Genomic DNA, 15529 nt, shown 5'->3' with positions numbered 1-15529 from the left:
CATCAAGGCTGCATACTGTCACCCTGCTTATTTAACTTATATATGCAGAGTAGGGATTGGGGGCAGGAGGAGAAGGGGACGACAGAGGATGAGATGGCTGGATGGCATCACCAACTCGACAGACGTAAGTTTGAGTGAACTCCGGAAGTTGGTGATGGACAGGGAGGCCTGGTGTGCTGCGATTCATGGGGTCGCAGAGTCGGACACGACTGAGCGACTGAACTGAACTGAACTGATGCAGAGTACATCATGAGAAACGCTGGGCTGGAGGAAGCACAAGCTGGAATCAAGATTGCCGGGAGAAATATCAATAACCTCAGATATGCAGATGATACCACCCTTATGGCAGAAAGTGAAGAAGAACTAGAGAGCCTCTTGATGAAAGTGAAAGAGGAGAGTGAAAACGTTGGCTTAAAGCTCAACAGTCAGAAAACGAAGATCATGGCATCCGGTCCCATCACTTCATGGCAAATAGATGTGGTAACAGTGGCTGACTTTATTTTTCTGGGCTCCAAAATCAGCACAGATGGTGACTGCAGCCTTGAAATTAAAAGACACTTACTCCTGGGAGGGAGGAGGGAGGAGGGTTCGGGATGGGGAGCACATGTATACCTGTGGCGGATTCATTTTGATATTTGGCAAAACTAATACAATTATGTAAAGTTTAAAAAATAAAATAAAATTAGAGAAAAAAAAAAAAAGAAAACTAAAAAAAAAAAAAAAAAAAAATAAAAGACACTTACTCCTTGGAAGGAACATTATGACCAACCTAGACAGCATATTAAAAAGCAGAAACATTACTTTGCTAACAAAGGTCCATCTAGTCAAGGCTATGGTTTTTCCAGTGGTCATGTATGGATGTGAGAGTTGGACTATAAAGAAAGCTGAGTGCCGAAGAATTGATGCTTTTGAACTGTGGTGTTGGAGAAGACTCTTGAGAGTCCTTTGGACTGCAAGGAGATTCAACAAGTCCATCCTAAAGGAGATCAGTCCCGGGTGTTCATTGGAAGGACTGCTGTTGAAGCTGAAACTCCAATACTTTGGCCACCTGATGAGAAGAGCTGATTCATTTGAAAGGACCCTGATGCTGGGAAAGATTGAGGGCAGGAGGAGAAGGGGACAACAAAGGATGAGATGGTTGGATGGCATCACTGACTCAACGGACATGGGTCTGGGTGGTCTCCGGGAGTTGGTGATGGACAGGGAGGCCTGGCGTGCTGTGGTTCATGGGGTCACAAAGAGTTGGACACACTGAGCGACTGAACTGAACTAACCCAATAGGACTGATATTCTAACTAAACAGGGGAAATCTGGAACCAGACATGAGTAGAGAGAAGAGGATATGAAGAGCAATAAGGAGAAAATGGCCATTTACAAGCCAAGAAGGCAGTCTGGAACAGATGTTTCTCTGATAGATGTCAGAAGGAAATAATCCTGCTAACACCCTGATTCCAGACTTCCAGTCTTCAGAACTGTGAGACAAATTTCTAGATGGTTTTTGGTATTACTTTTTAGCTTACATATGTAAGTGACACATGATATTTGTCTTTCTTTGCCTGAATTAATCTAAGAAATTTAGGATTGTAGTTTATATTCTTTTAAATATTATTCTGTTTAATATCACATGATAACATTTTTCAAAATTAGTATTCTCTCATTTGGCTACAGGATTATATGTAACATCTCCAACTGTCAAGACTGTTTCAAATTTTTTGCTGTATAAATCATGCTATGATGAACACTAATTATATAAATCACTGACCTCTGATTATTTCTTTAGAATAATTGCAAGAAAGACAAATCATCTCCATAGGCTTTGTATAAACACTGATAAATTGCTCTCTTAAAAGTTACTAATTCATATTCCCTATGCACTGAGTGCTGTGTTCCTATCAAGTGCTGGGAAGAAGTATCATTCTAAATTTAGGAACAATAAAAATAAAAAGGGAAAATGCAAAAAATATAAACTAAAAATTTTTACACATAAGCAGTTAACAATATTTAAAACAGTAAACAGGAAAATATTTACCTTGAACAAAAAAGGCTGACTAGATGTATTTCTTCTTTTGTGAATTACCTATTAATAATCTTTGTCCATTAGGGAAATTTAGTTTTTCTAAACCATCTGTATAACTTTCTCATGTAAGAGGACTCACAAGACTTACCACTTATTCCAAACATTAAACCATTAAGCACTTTAATACAATTAGCTCAACCAATCTTCAGACCATATTTTCAGCCGGGGGTCATTTCCCCCCATTTTATTTACTCAGTTTCCTCACGTTTAACTTTCTCCAGGTCAGCTCAAAAAACTCAGGTCAATCAGATTTCAAATCCTATTCTCATCGTAATGCATACTATATTAAATAAGTACAATTTTGAAAAGAGTAAGGACAACACTAAAATTATGTTCAACTAAGTCTATTTATTAATAACAGACTATTTTCATTCAATTTGTGGCATTTTTCTTTTTTTGATGGAAAATTCCTGTCTAAAAAAAATACAGTTATAATACTCAATGATTACATAAAACAAAATAATACATCTATATACGCAATTATTAGAGTTAGTGGCAAATGTACTCGACAGATGCAAAGCATAATTAAAGACTGTTTTGTTCTTGCTTTTCTCCAAACAAGTATTTTGATTTTATTCAAAAATCCTGAATTAAATTTTTTATAAGTTTCAATTCATCATTAGAATGTAAAATATAATTTTACTATGATAAAAATGACTAAGGATATTTCTAAAGGAGATCATAAAATCATTATCAACAGAATAAATATATTAAGTGCATTAGATTTTATATAAACAATGTTTCAAACAATCACTTTGACAGATAACAATGATATATAAAGGATTTATCTGACAAAGACAATTACACAAATAATCTATAAAGACTAATCTACAACCTTGTAACTAAAAGCACAATTTAGCAAAATTAAGACCAGATAGTATCAAATTGAAGCATTAAAGGGAAGTATGGCTTTCCAGGAAGGCCCAGAAACTGAAGCAGCACAGAAGTTTGAGACCACTACTATGATTTATCCTCCTTAATAATCCTAAAAGCATAGACTGAAGAAGTAAAAGCATCAAAAGAAGCACATAAAAATTAAAAAGTCAAAAGACACATATCAAGTATCTATAAATAATAAATGTGGCCAAAATATCTATTAGTTCTTCTAAAATAAGTCTCAAACTCAATCTATTGAAGGAATAGATATTCCATCTAGGACAAGTTCTTAACATCTCTATGTCTCAATTTCCTCATCAGCAGAATAGGTCTAATAAGAATATGGTCCACAAGTACCCTAAGTTTTGAATGAGATATTAGCTGTAAAGCACTTAGAAAAGGGTCTGGAGAATAACGGCCATACCAGTGTTGTCTATTACTATCATCATCTATACAATTATACACTAAAATGTAATTTTTATCAACTAACAAGGAAAAAAATTACGAGTAAAAAAAATTCTCACCTCTTCTTAAGGATTGGAGGTTTACTGAAATGATGGTTTAGACAGAGGTTTTGTTATAGTGTGGTTGTTTTTTTAAAAAGTCCTATCTGCGACCCAGAGGGATGGTATGGGGAGGGAGGAGGGAGGAGGGTTCAGGATGGGAAACACATGTATACCTGTGGCAGATTCATTTTGATATTTGGCAAAACTAATACAATTATGTAAAGTTTAAAAATAAAATAAAATTTAAAAAAAAAAAAAAGGAAAAAAAAAAGTCCCATCTGTTAGCACTATATACCAAAGTACAACAGGAGTTTCAGGAGTTGGGAGAAAAGGTGAAAAGGAAATGAGAGAAAAGGAATGAAAGAAATTGTCGCCAAAATGTTGAGAATCATTGAAAATGAGTGAAAAGCACACAGGGATTCATAGTATTATTCTACCTACTTCTATATTTGAAGTTTTTCATAATAGAAAGTAAAAAAAAAAAAAAAGTAAAACATTCAATTTAATATAATGTGTTAAAATATTTTAGTATTTTCTTAACTCTAATAAATGATTTTTTTTTAGTGGTTTCCTTTAAAAGCTCTTAAACTTCACATGACGTTCCTACTCAAAATGCATAAGCATTGTACTGGAATATACTAAGAGCTAATAATTATTTGTAAAGGGAATAAATAAGGGAATTAATTGTAGAGGCCCTTTTTCTTCAAAGATGTAGGACTAAACAGCTGTGCCAAAAGCCTTCTCAGGATTAATATGATAATTAGACTCATCTTGCAAACAACATAAATTCATGATATTTAAAATAAAACACATCTACATATACAAATAATTCTGAGTTGGGAATAAAGTTTTTAAAGAATGAAATATATCCTCTAAATGTAAATATAAACTCTTCAGAGGCAACTATATTGCTTTACAAAGATTTTTTTTTACCAAATAGTTACACAAAACATGAAGAACACACTTTGGTTCTAAGACTAATTTTTAAATGTCTTAAAAAAAAAAAAAAAACCCAACAAACTAATATGGAAACAAATCAAGAGAAAAGCTATAGATCTCTATTATAAAAAATCACCCTGCTTATTTAACTTCTATGCAGAGTACATCATGAGAAACGCTGGACTGGAAGACACACAGGCTGGAATCAAGATTGCCGGGAGAAATATCAATAACCTCAGATGTGCAGATGACACCACCCTTATGGCAGAAAGTGAAGAGGAACTAAAAAGCCTCTTGATGAAGGTGAAAGAGGAGAGTGAAAACGTTGGCTTAAAGCTCAACATTCAGAAAACGAAGATCATGGCATCCGGTCCCATCACTTCATGGGAAATAGATGGGGAAACAGTGGAAACAGTGTCAGACTTTATTTTTTGGGGCTCCAAAATCTCTGCAGATGGTGACTGCAGCCATGAAATTAAAAGACGCTTACTCCTTGGAAGGAAAGTTATGACCAACCTAGATAGCATATTCAAAAGCAGAGACACTACTTTGCCAACAAAGGTCTGTCTAGGCAAGGCTATGGTTTTTCCAGTGGTCATGTATGGATGTGAGAGTTGGACTGTGAAGAAAGCTGAGCACCGAGGACTTGATGCTTTTGAACTGTGGTGTTGGAGAAGACTCTTGAGAGTCCCATGGACTGCAAGGAGATCCAACCTGTCCATTCTAAAGGAGATCAGTCCTGGGTGGTCTTTGGAAGGAATGATGCTAAAGCTGAAACTCCAGTCCTTTGGCCACCTCATGCGAAGAGTTGACTCACTGGAAAAAACCCTGATGCTGGGAGGGATTGGGGGCAGGAGGAAAAGGGGACGACAGAGGATGAGTGGCTGGATGGCATCACCGACTCAATGAACGTGAGTTTGAGTGAACTCCAGGAGTTGGTGATGGACAGGGAGGCCTGGCATGCTGCAATTCATGGGGTCGCAAAGAGTCGGACACTACTGGGTGACTGAACTGAACTGATTATAAAAAAACTTCCTTATTATAGGTTCTGACAAACCAGAGGAAAACAAGACCTTTCTCTGTATTATATTAACTGCATGTAGTGGTGATTAGGGGCTTCCCTGGTAGCTCAGCAATTAAACGAATCCACCTGCAAGGCAGGAGACACAGGTTCAATCCCTGGGTGGGGAAGATCCCTGGAGGAGGGCATGGCAACTCACTCCAGTATTCTTGCCTGGAGAATCCCACGGCAGGCTACAGTTTCACAGGGTCGCACAGAGTCAGACACAACTGAAGCAACTGAGTACGCAGATGATTAGAAACACAGATCACTTACGGGCCTCATCACTCAGCAAGGTATTTTAAAAAAAGATTCAAGTATTGTAATACCGACAACTATGCATACAGAACTACATAGTCACTATCTGTGAAATCACAGACCTTCCCAATAAGGTCTAGGAGAAACAGAAAATATCAAAGACCTCCAAAACAAGCCTAATAGAACAGTCCAAAACATCACCATGTCCTGCCATTTCATAATGCAATACTTATAGTATTGTTTTAAGTTTTGCACCATTTCCCTGCAATAATGAGTCAGCATCCAAACAAATCTTAATCAGGGAACACCCTGAGAGAACAACACTTACAAAGTTTTTGAGATGCAAGTTGTATTGACTGACCCCATAGCTTTCTATCTTGATTTCTGAGACTGTCATTGATGAAATGAACTGCAGGTATAGCTTTGTGCTGGGCATGTTTCAGTAATTTTCCTGCCTTCATACGATCCAGCTCTTGTACAACCACCCAGGGAATTATTAACACAAGACTGTCAAAGCCTAAAAAATAAAAAGATTTCTTATAAGTCAACAAATATGTATTAAGCTACTAAATTGACCTGCTGTAGGAGAATTAAAAGTTTTAAAGAAATTCACAATCTAAATGAAGAGATAATACATAAAAATAGGAACTTAAAACAGATACAAATGTCAAAAGAACATTACAAAAATAAATACTACAGGAGATCAAAGAAGAATAAGTTTAGAAGCTAGATTAACCAGTAAAGGCTCTTTTTTATTCCCCTTTTTACTTAAGCTGATTATGCTGTGCACGCTTGTGCTTAACAACATATCCAAACAAAAGTAAGTTTATGGGGAGTAAAAACTTCACAGCAATGTTAAATAAGAAAATCAGAATCAGTCAGTATGTTTTATAAATACCTGGGATTTCTCTTGTCTTTAAAAGTCTAACAAATTTGAGATGATTCATCAGAATATTTGTGTCAATAACAATTAGAAGCTTTTTGTCTGAAGCAGCATTTGCTAGGGGAAAAAAGCAAAGTGAGAATTGACATTTGTAACACACTTGTATAATAAATAAAACTTTGTTATCATAGAACTCTGACAGCATTCTTAAGGCAATCCTTTAAACAACAAAAACACATTTACTCCAATTCTTAAGAGAAAGAACAGTAATCAATGATTAATTATCCACCAGTAGAATATTGCATATTACTTTTGGGTAGATTTTTAAATCATAAACTAACTTATGACGGCAGTAATTATGTTGTTGAACCCTGTACTCTATCACTGGTAGTTATCCAGTTAGGAATGATAAGCTAATCTTAATATATTGTGAAATAACACTGAAAAGATAAATATGTATAAAAGAAAGAAATCTAATAATACTAGTATTATTACTTCTTAGGGTCATATTAGGAACAGGTGAACTGATTCACAGATAAACAATAAATTGGAAAGTGCAACATGAACATAATGTAGCAGCATTACTATTTTTATAAATGCAATTCAAAACTGTATACTAGCATACTCTGGAGGGTATCTATCATTTTGTTCTCCCAGGAGTAAGAATAATCACAGTTTTACTATATAAGTAAGAAATTCATGAATACCTTTGAGAAAACTGCATTGTTTCTGATCAGTGTTTTACAAACTTGAAACTGTTAAAATTTATGATTAAGAGCAAGAATAACAGACTACTCATAATTCTGATTACTGTCCTTGGGCAAAAAAAAAGAAAGAAAATATTTCTAACTGCCTAATAATGTGAGATACATAAAGCAAATGATAACACAAATCTTAGACCTGATTCCTATAGCTGAAAGAAATATAGCATATTTTATTATTTCAAATGAGCACATTTTAACACTTTCACCTAAATATTATAAAAATTGAACATTGAGAAAACACAGGAGATCGCAAACACAGTCATACACATAAAGGGTATACCAGCAGAGGAATGTATATCATCTTCTACCACGTCAATTTCCATACTCATTAACTCTCCTGAAGGTGGAACCACAGGTAAATCCATGCTTTTTCCCACACGAGCAGCATGAAGCTCTTCTACTATCTGCATCTAAATTGCAAAAGACCCGCAAAACAATATTTTGAATTATTTTCTCTTCAGATTAATAAGAAAGCAATTAATTCTTAATTCACTTAATATGAGATAGTCTGTGGAAAGCAAAAATTTTACAAAAATATGGAAGCCACATGGTAAAAAAACCCCACAGATTTATAAACATTTACAAGGTTTACAGGAAAAGAATTTGAAATAGAAGATATATGTATATCTATAACTAAATCAACTTTGCTATACACCTGAAACTAACATAACATTGCAAATCAACCATAGTCAAAAAAAATTTTTTTAAGCTCTTTAAAAAAAATAAAATGGCTCTTCTCTTTTTCTTACTACAACCTTAGGCGAATTATTTAACCACCATGGGTCTCAGTTTATCTGCACAATAGGAATGGTAAATATTTGTATCCTTTTAATACTTTTTGTAAGGATTAAGTGAAATAACATGAAAAACCTCACATAGGGTCTAATACATAAGAGATAATAAGTTAATTCTCTGAAATAAGTTAATTCTCATTTACATTCTCACTTCAAAGTACTTTAAGAGCCAAGTATGTTTTTGTCTGGATGATCAGCACTCTTCCTAATTTCTAAGATTGTTAATTAACTATCAGAAACTGAAATCCAGATCTTTATACTCTTCATTTCAGGGAAGTAGTTCCCTGATGTATTATAATGTAAAGAAATTAAAGTATAGCCTAATTTTAGAGCAGAGGTGAAAAATCTTTTTTCTATCAAGGGGCACAGACCCAGAAGACATAAAAATATAACTGACTGTCACAAATAAAAAGCAATCAACATGGTTTTAAAGTTTCCTTTAAATAGAAAAACCCAAAGTGTTCTGTGAATCTAATTTTAATTTAGAAGCAGGGAACATAAAATTACTTGCAATACTTCTATTAGGTTTGACCAGAAGATTCTAGCTGAGAAATGAAGCAACAGGCAAAAAATAAATATGTATGTGTTTTCATTTTCACTGAACACTTTCATCTTATTGCTAATTAGAAAAATGAGGCAAAAATATTAATATTATACTGTATTTTGGCAAGCTGAGGCATAAGCATGCAAAAACATAACATTAAATTAAAATTAATATTGTGAGCGTAGGCTCCACACTTTTTATTCAAAACAAATTAGCTTATTAGAAAAAAAAGGCCAAAAGGTGATTGAATAAATGGAAATACTTTTCCAAAGAATTTTTCAGGACTTCATAAATACTTATATACTGAATTAAGTACAGACATCAGTGTTATTTTCATACTATAAAAGTTTTTATCGTCATTATTTTTTATTAAAATAGAAATCCCCTGTCTTAATGTCATTAAAAATATTGACAGTAAACAAATATATCAGTAACCTCTTGATCTGTATCTTGAATACTTTCAAGTGACACTGAAGAACATGGTGCTTCAAAACTCTGAAATGAAAAGTAATTTTATTAATTAGTTAAGAAGCATACACCTAGAATAAGGTTTTTCAGCTATGGCACTACTGACATTCGGGATCAGATGATTCTTTGTTTGTGGGGTTAATACTCTTCTCACTTCAGGGTAGTTCCCTAATGTATTATAATGTAAAGAAATTAAAGCAGAATCTAACTTTAGAGCAGAGGTGAGAAACCTTTCTTCTATCAAGGGGCACTGATCCAGAAGACACCAAAGTATCACTGTCACAAATAAAAAGCAATCAACATGGTTTTAAAGTCTTCTTTAAATAAAACACAAAGCATTTGGGGTTGTTCTCCGCACTGTAGGATGTTTAGAAGTATCTCTTCCCTTTACTCACTAGATACCTACCTCCCTCCCATCCTTGACAATCAAAAATGTCTCCATCCCTTTGCCCAAGCAATTTCAGTGTTATAACAGAGACAGAATTTGATGTAAATGGAGTTGAAGAGAAAATTATCTATATTTCAGTTTACATCCCAGTAAGCTATGTTGTTTGGGGGTACATACTTCAATAAATGCAATAAAAAGAAAAACAATGAACTGAAAAAAAAAAAATCTCCATCAAATCAGTTGCCAAATACCCACTAAGAGGCAAAACTGCCCCAGATGAAAAACTGTCCCTAGAATAGAAAAGTTTCCTTCTATTAAGTCATGAAACATAGTAGAAATTAAGATTGACTCATTCATATACATGCCTCCCTAAAAATACTCATATTCTAAGAACAAAACATGCCACCTTAAGAAACAGAAGTAACCATGGCAAAGATAAAAAGAATACTGGGCCTTGGTGGTGGGAAATTTTCATCCATGAGTAAACAAACCATTTCTAAAAGTGACATGACAAAACAACAAAAGAAACTTGAAGATTAGTGTATGGCTGAGGGCGGGAAAGACTGAAAATGTATGGGTGTTTTATTTTTTGTCTCCCAGCAAAGACTGATCTCTCTAATTTCAGTTTTTCCCTGGCACTTCAGGTGAGCGGCTGAGACTTACCCAATCCTACATACAGGTGACAAGGAACTTGACTAAGCCTCTACTAAACCAAATCATCTTCTAAGAATTCTCCACGATAACACCAAACACACATGTATTTTATAAGAAGCTGGATATAAACTGCAGACTCTCTTTAAAAAAGTATATCCTATGTTGCTTTGGGAATTGAGCTTCTACCCTAACTTTCCAGTATCAATCTTCACACAATACAATACCACGCACATCACACACGTAGGCCCATTACAGCCGTACTCTCCCATGACCCTGGGTTCTATAATGCTTTCTCCACCTGACTTCAAATCTCACTAGAACTTTAGAGTCTCTTCAGCTAAGGAGTGCCAACCAAGCTAGAGATTATTATAGAACTTCCTGCAACTTCTGACATTCAAAGTCTTTTCATTCTTTTACTTGGATCACTACCACCCTTCACTCTCTTTGACAAGTCACTTTTAGTGATTTCAAAAAACTTTCTATCAACTTCAAATCCTTATTATAAAAGAAGGTCTTAGAGGGCATTTAACTTTGCCTTCCCCCTTCCATGTTTTATTAAGTCCATGGATTGGGATAAAGCCTTCCCTGGAGATGACAAAAGGGAGTAACACCAATGATGGTATAAATGGCTTTATTTGCTGGAGTGATTCCAAACTAAAAACCTGATTATTCAGTGGCTCTGTCCTATCTACAACATGAAAAACAGTCTTTCCCAGAAGAGATAAAAGAATCCATTGCCTAGACCCTGGCTTCCTCTCCAACTTCCTCTCATATAGATTCTCAACACATCTCAAGTCAAACTGAACAGTGTAAGTGCTCACGTATGCTCGTCCATGCCATTTCACAACTCTGGGCCACTACACAACCGATCATTTCCCCGGCAGGACAACACTTCCATTCTTTGCTCTACACGCTTTTCAACACCAAGCTTAAGAATCTCCAAGCTTAAGAGAATCTCTTAAGAATATCTTAATGAGCCCTTCCTTAACTCACTTCCAAATTTATACTAACACCAGCCAAATTCCCAAGGCGTTAATATTTTCTTCACTGTATCTGAACATTTACCTCTCTGGGAACTTCTTGAGGGTAAAAGCGTCTTATTCAAACTCTAAATGCCTAATACATAATAGGTACCTTTAATTAACATTTAGATAAACTGATGAATTTCTACCCCAGAGACTCATAAGAATTAAGTGGGATACTATTTATAAAAGTGGCCTATAAACAATAAATCTCTAGAACATTAGTTCACAATGGTGAGGGGAGAATGCAGACTGAAAAAGGTAACAAAGAACTATAAGCCTAGGGAAAAAAAGAAGTCACTTTCTTCTAGGAAAGCATAACAGGATCACTGAATACAAAAAAACACAATTACTTCTTTGTAAACTCATTATTTCAGGAAGACAATTATCCATTGAGGAATTTATGAGGAAAACAAATATAATATTGAAATGATTAGCTACTGTCACTAATAATGTTAACGATAACATATTCAAGATAAGAACAATATTTACTTGCTTCTCCTGTGTCTAAATGACTTTCAGTCAGATAAGACTTCTATCAAAGGAATATAAAGAGTTTTAATTCCAATAATTGAAAAGTAATCATGCAAAAATTGCTTCCCCTACAACTTATATTCATGCTATGTACCTCATTTGGTTTTTGTAATAATTCTAAACAGAGAGCAAAAAAGTGTGTAAGGTACATCTCATACTGTTCCTTAGATATACAGCACCAGGGGAATACCAAACAATGATACAAAGATGTTCAGTGAACATACTGGAAAACTCAGATTCCTTTCTTGCATTCTACTCTAGAGAATTGGTTATACAGCACAAGAAGAAAATGGAAACTTTTCTTTAAGAAAGCAATAAAAAGAACAAACTCAATTCTTTCCTTCTTTGGACCCCTTCAAGTTCAGTGAAAAAGAGTACTCTTTCTCAAGCTCTTTTGGCCCCCTTGGTTACAATCCCTCCATTTTTCAAAGTATCTTATATAACACTCTATAATCTTGATTCCTAAAAAGAGGTAAGCTCCACCACTGCTGTTTATAAGCAGTCTCTAAATTTCAGAGCTTCTAAAGTTCCAAAGTTCTAAAAGTTCTCCTAAAGATAAATAATTTTATTTGCCATAGAAACAAGGCTATCACAATTAGGTTTTCAAATTAGTCCACAAATGCTGATTTACTGCATAATTTAGAAGCAAAAATAGATGTGCCAAGCTTTCTAGCCTAGATCTCTGTATACATAGTTCCCTCTATCTGGAACATTCCTGCTTCTCCCATCTCACTCCACCTTGTCTTCACCTGAATAACTCCTATTCAGTCTTTAGTTCTCAGTTTACATGTTATCCCCTCCAGTAAATCTTACTGAATTAATCCATCCAAGGCCATGTTAATCCCCTGCTATGTGTTCCCATATAAGGTGATTAAGTATTTGTCAGACTCGAGGTGGCTGTTTCTGTACCTCCTCATATAAGAAAGTCTTTGAAAATGATGACTGTGATTGTGGTACCTGGCATACAGGGCACCCAAAAGAATAATTTGTTAAAGGAGCAGCTATTTGGAATACTAACCCTGGAACTGTCGTACCTGGAGTTGGAGAAAACTGTCATAGTACTTCTCTGATAGGACTATCTATAACTGCTTCTTCTGTATTTTTACACAATCCCTTCTATTTTGGGTCCCTGAGAGTTACCAGGATAGTTTCTTAAGGAAGTTGGAATTTACAAAGTAAAATAAAAGAACCAACATATCTTCCTGACTAAACAGAATCTGCCTTTTACGATCATTATCTATAACAGAAACAACTCAAACCTAACTATATTTGAACTCTTTACTAAGGTCTGTATTCATTTTGCACTATCTTACCTGGGTTAGGTTTTCACCAGAACTTATATCATTAATTTCTTGATGCTCATGATATGCTCCTTCCCACTCATGAACAGTCTGCTTATATGTGGAATCTGAAAATAAATATTCACTTCTGTGCCTTGTAAACTTTAATGAAAACTGAGTGCCTTCTGGACATTCTTTTTTCTCCTGTTTAGTCTTTAACTTGTTAGAACCTGAACTGAACACATTTTCTTGTACAAGATTTTGGAGGGTATTGCGGGATTTTACCAGGATTTTGAAATTAATCCTTCTCCTAGATTCAAAGGGTTCCTTAATTATCTTGCTGGAATTACAATCCTGAGAAAGTTGGATTCTCTTGCATTTCTCCGAAGCACATTTTTCAGAACTGTCTCTAAATTTATTGGACCTTTCTTTCTTGAATTCCTTCATCTTCTCCCTCTGAGCAAGTAAATGAGGGCTTTTTTTTTCACTTGTCTGGCCTTCAGCTTTTGATTTCACATCTTTGGCCACCTTAGGACAGCTAAAGTTTTTAATTCCATGGTCCAGCTTACTCTTAACATTTGCCAATTTAATATCTTTAACTTGAAAATCTACACATTTACTTATATCTTTCTTAGTTCCATTTGAAGAAGGACTCTGTGAAATAATCTGATTATTATTTGAATATGATGTTTCCTGGATTGTAACAAGTCCTTGGGATGAAGAATCAATTTTTGGTCTCTTTCTTGGAGGGTCAGTTCCTACATTCAGTCTGTAAAGCAGCACAGAAAATTAGGTAGGCATTAAAATTAAACATAATATATAATATTGCACTGTATCATTTTAGTTAGGAAATGAAAGAACTGGCCTGATATGAACGTCATTAAAAGTAGAAAATAACTACATTATTAATAAAGGAGAAAGGATTACTCAATAAATGCTGTTGGAATAACTGGTTATTTGGAAAAAAAAATTTACAGCTTTATATAACATCAGATGATGTAATCCCAAACAGATTAAACATTCAAGTGTAAAATAATTATTATTTCTATAACTGCTATACTTCATATTAAATACTTAAAAACCATAGAATAAAAAGGGAACATTTATCAGATTTCTTAATAAAGAACTTCTTAAACTTAATAGCAATGGGAAAAATATCACAAAGGGAAACAGTAAATGTAAATGACTACTGCTGCTGCTGCTGCTGCTGCTGCTGCTAAGTCGCTTCAGTCGCGTCCGACCCTGTGTGACCCCATAGACGGCAGCCCACCAGGCTCCCCCGTCCCTGGGATTCTCCAGGCAAGAACACTGGAGTGGGTTGCCATTTCCTTCTCCAGTGCATGAAAGGGAAAAGTGAAAGTGAAGTCGCTCAGTTGTGTCTGACTCGCAGCGACCCCATGAACTGCAGCCCACCAGCCTCCTCCATTCATGGGATTTTCCAGGCAAGAGTACTGGAGTGGGTTGCCATTGCCTTCCCCGTAAATGACTACAGTAGTATATTAAAAAGTAATAAAACTAAAAGAACTGGGAAATGGCATATGCTACAAATCTGACAGCTTATTAGCCTTCGTAAATAAAAATCTCATCAAAAAGTACTAAGGCTCTAGAAAAAGACATGAACAGAAAACCAATGAAGTAGAAAAAGGAAATGGTTAATAGACATTTTTGGGAGAAATGTTTGACTTCCCTAGCACAGATGTGCTAATTGCGATGTACCATTTTCTTCTATCAAATTAGTCAAGATTGTTAAATAACACTAAATACTGGCAAGAGGTTGTTAAATGGACCCTCTCATATGTTGCCAGTGGAAATGCAAAATGATATAACAGTTCCACAAAGGAATTTGATGATATAATTAAGAATTCTAAAAATGTTATCTTTTAACTTCTTAGTAATTCCCACTTTAGAAATCTAAGGAGAAAAAAGCTAAAAATAGACTAAAAATAATAAGATATTCAATTCAGGATTATCTGTAAGAGCAAAAAGTCAGGTACAAGGTAAATGCTAAAATTTTGGAAATGACTAAGAAACATGTCATTCTACTGAATACAATAAACTATTGTAGTCATTTCAAAGGATGTTTATGCAAAATTTTCAAAGACATACAAAATATACTGATATACTATTAAGCAGAAAACAAGCATGGCATAAATCTGTATATATAAGATCATCTCAACAATTTAAATAAGCATAGTAAACAAGGCAGAAAAAAACATACTAGAATGCTAGAAGCAACAATAGCTAGAGGTGATAATATTTTCCTGCACAACAAAACTAGATATTACTCTGTAGTCAGAAAGAAAGGGGAAAAAATTTGATGAGCCACAATCTATTAATTTATATCAGTAAACCCCTGAATGCCTTTTAAGTGCCTGTCATCCTGCTGGACACTGGGAGGCAGTGGAGGACACATCAAGTATAGTCTTTACCCCTCATTAATTTATCGTCCAGCAGGGGACAAAGAGACCGTAAATAAGTGACT

The 15529-nt window shown here is 34.8% G+C and overlaps 1 protein-coding gene across 11 annotated transcripts in view; it reads right to left on the bottom strand.

Annotated features, from left to right (window-relative positions):
* SWT1 (SWT1 RNA endoribonuclease homolog) overlaps nt 1–15529 on the bottom strand; it is a 113006-nt gene that overhangs the window by 79912 nt on the left and 17565 nt on the right. For 9 of the 11 annotated variants that reach the window (XR_002182498.2, XM_019976679.2, XM_019976671.2 and 6 more), the window contains 5 exons: nt 13081–13816; nt 9137–9196; nt 7629–7773; nt 6615–6716; nt 6045–6233 (listed from right to left, as the gene is read on the bottom strand). Coding sequence is in view for 10 of the 11 variants with exons in the window: in XM_019976679.2 (XP_019832238.2) it covers nt 6045–6233; nt 6615–6716; nt 7629–7773; nt 9137–9196; nt 13081–13816 (1232 nt within the window). In the remaining variant the exon portion in view is untranslated. The remainder of the gene's footprint in view (nt 1–6044; nt 6234–6614; nt 6717–7628; nt 7774–9136; nt 9197–13080; nt 13817–15529) is intronic. The other 2 variants (XM_019976673.2, XM_019976672.2) reach the window with 2 other exon arrangements.

This window comes from Bos indicus, chromosome 16 (assembly GCF_029378745.1).
Source record: "Bos indicus isolate NIAB-ARS_2022 breed Sahiwal x Tharparkar chromosome 16, NIAB-ARS_B.indTharparkar_mat_pri_1.0, whole genome shotgun sequence".
NCBI lineage: Eukaryota > Metazoa > Chordata > Mammalia > Artiodactyla > Bovidae > Bos > Bos indicus.
The sequence above is the reverse complement of the archived record's forward strand: the minus strand, read 5'-3'. Positions and strand labels throughout refer to the sequence as shown.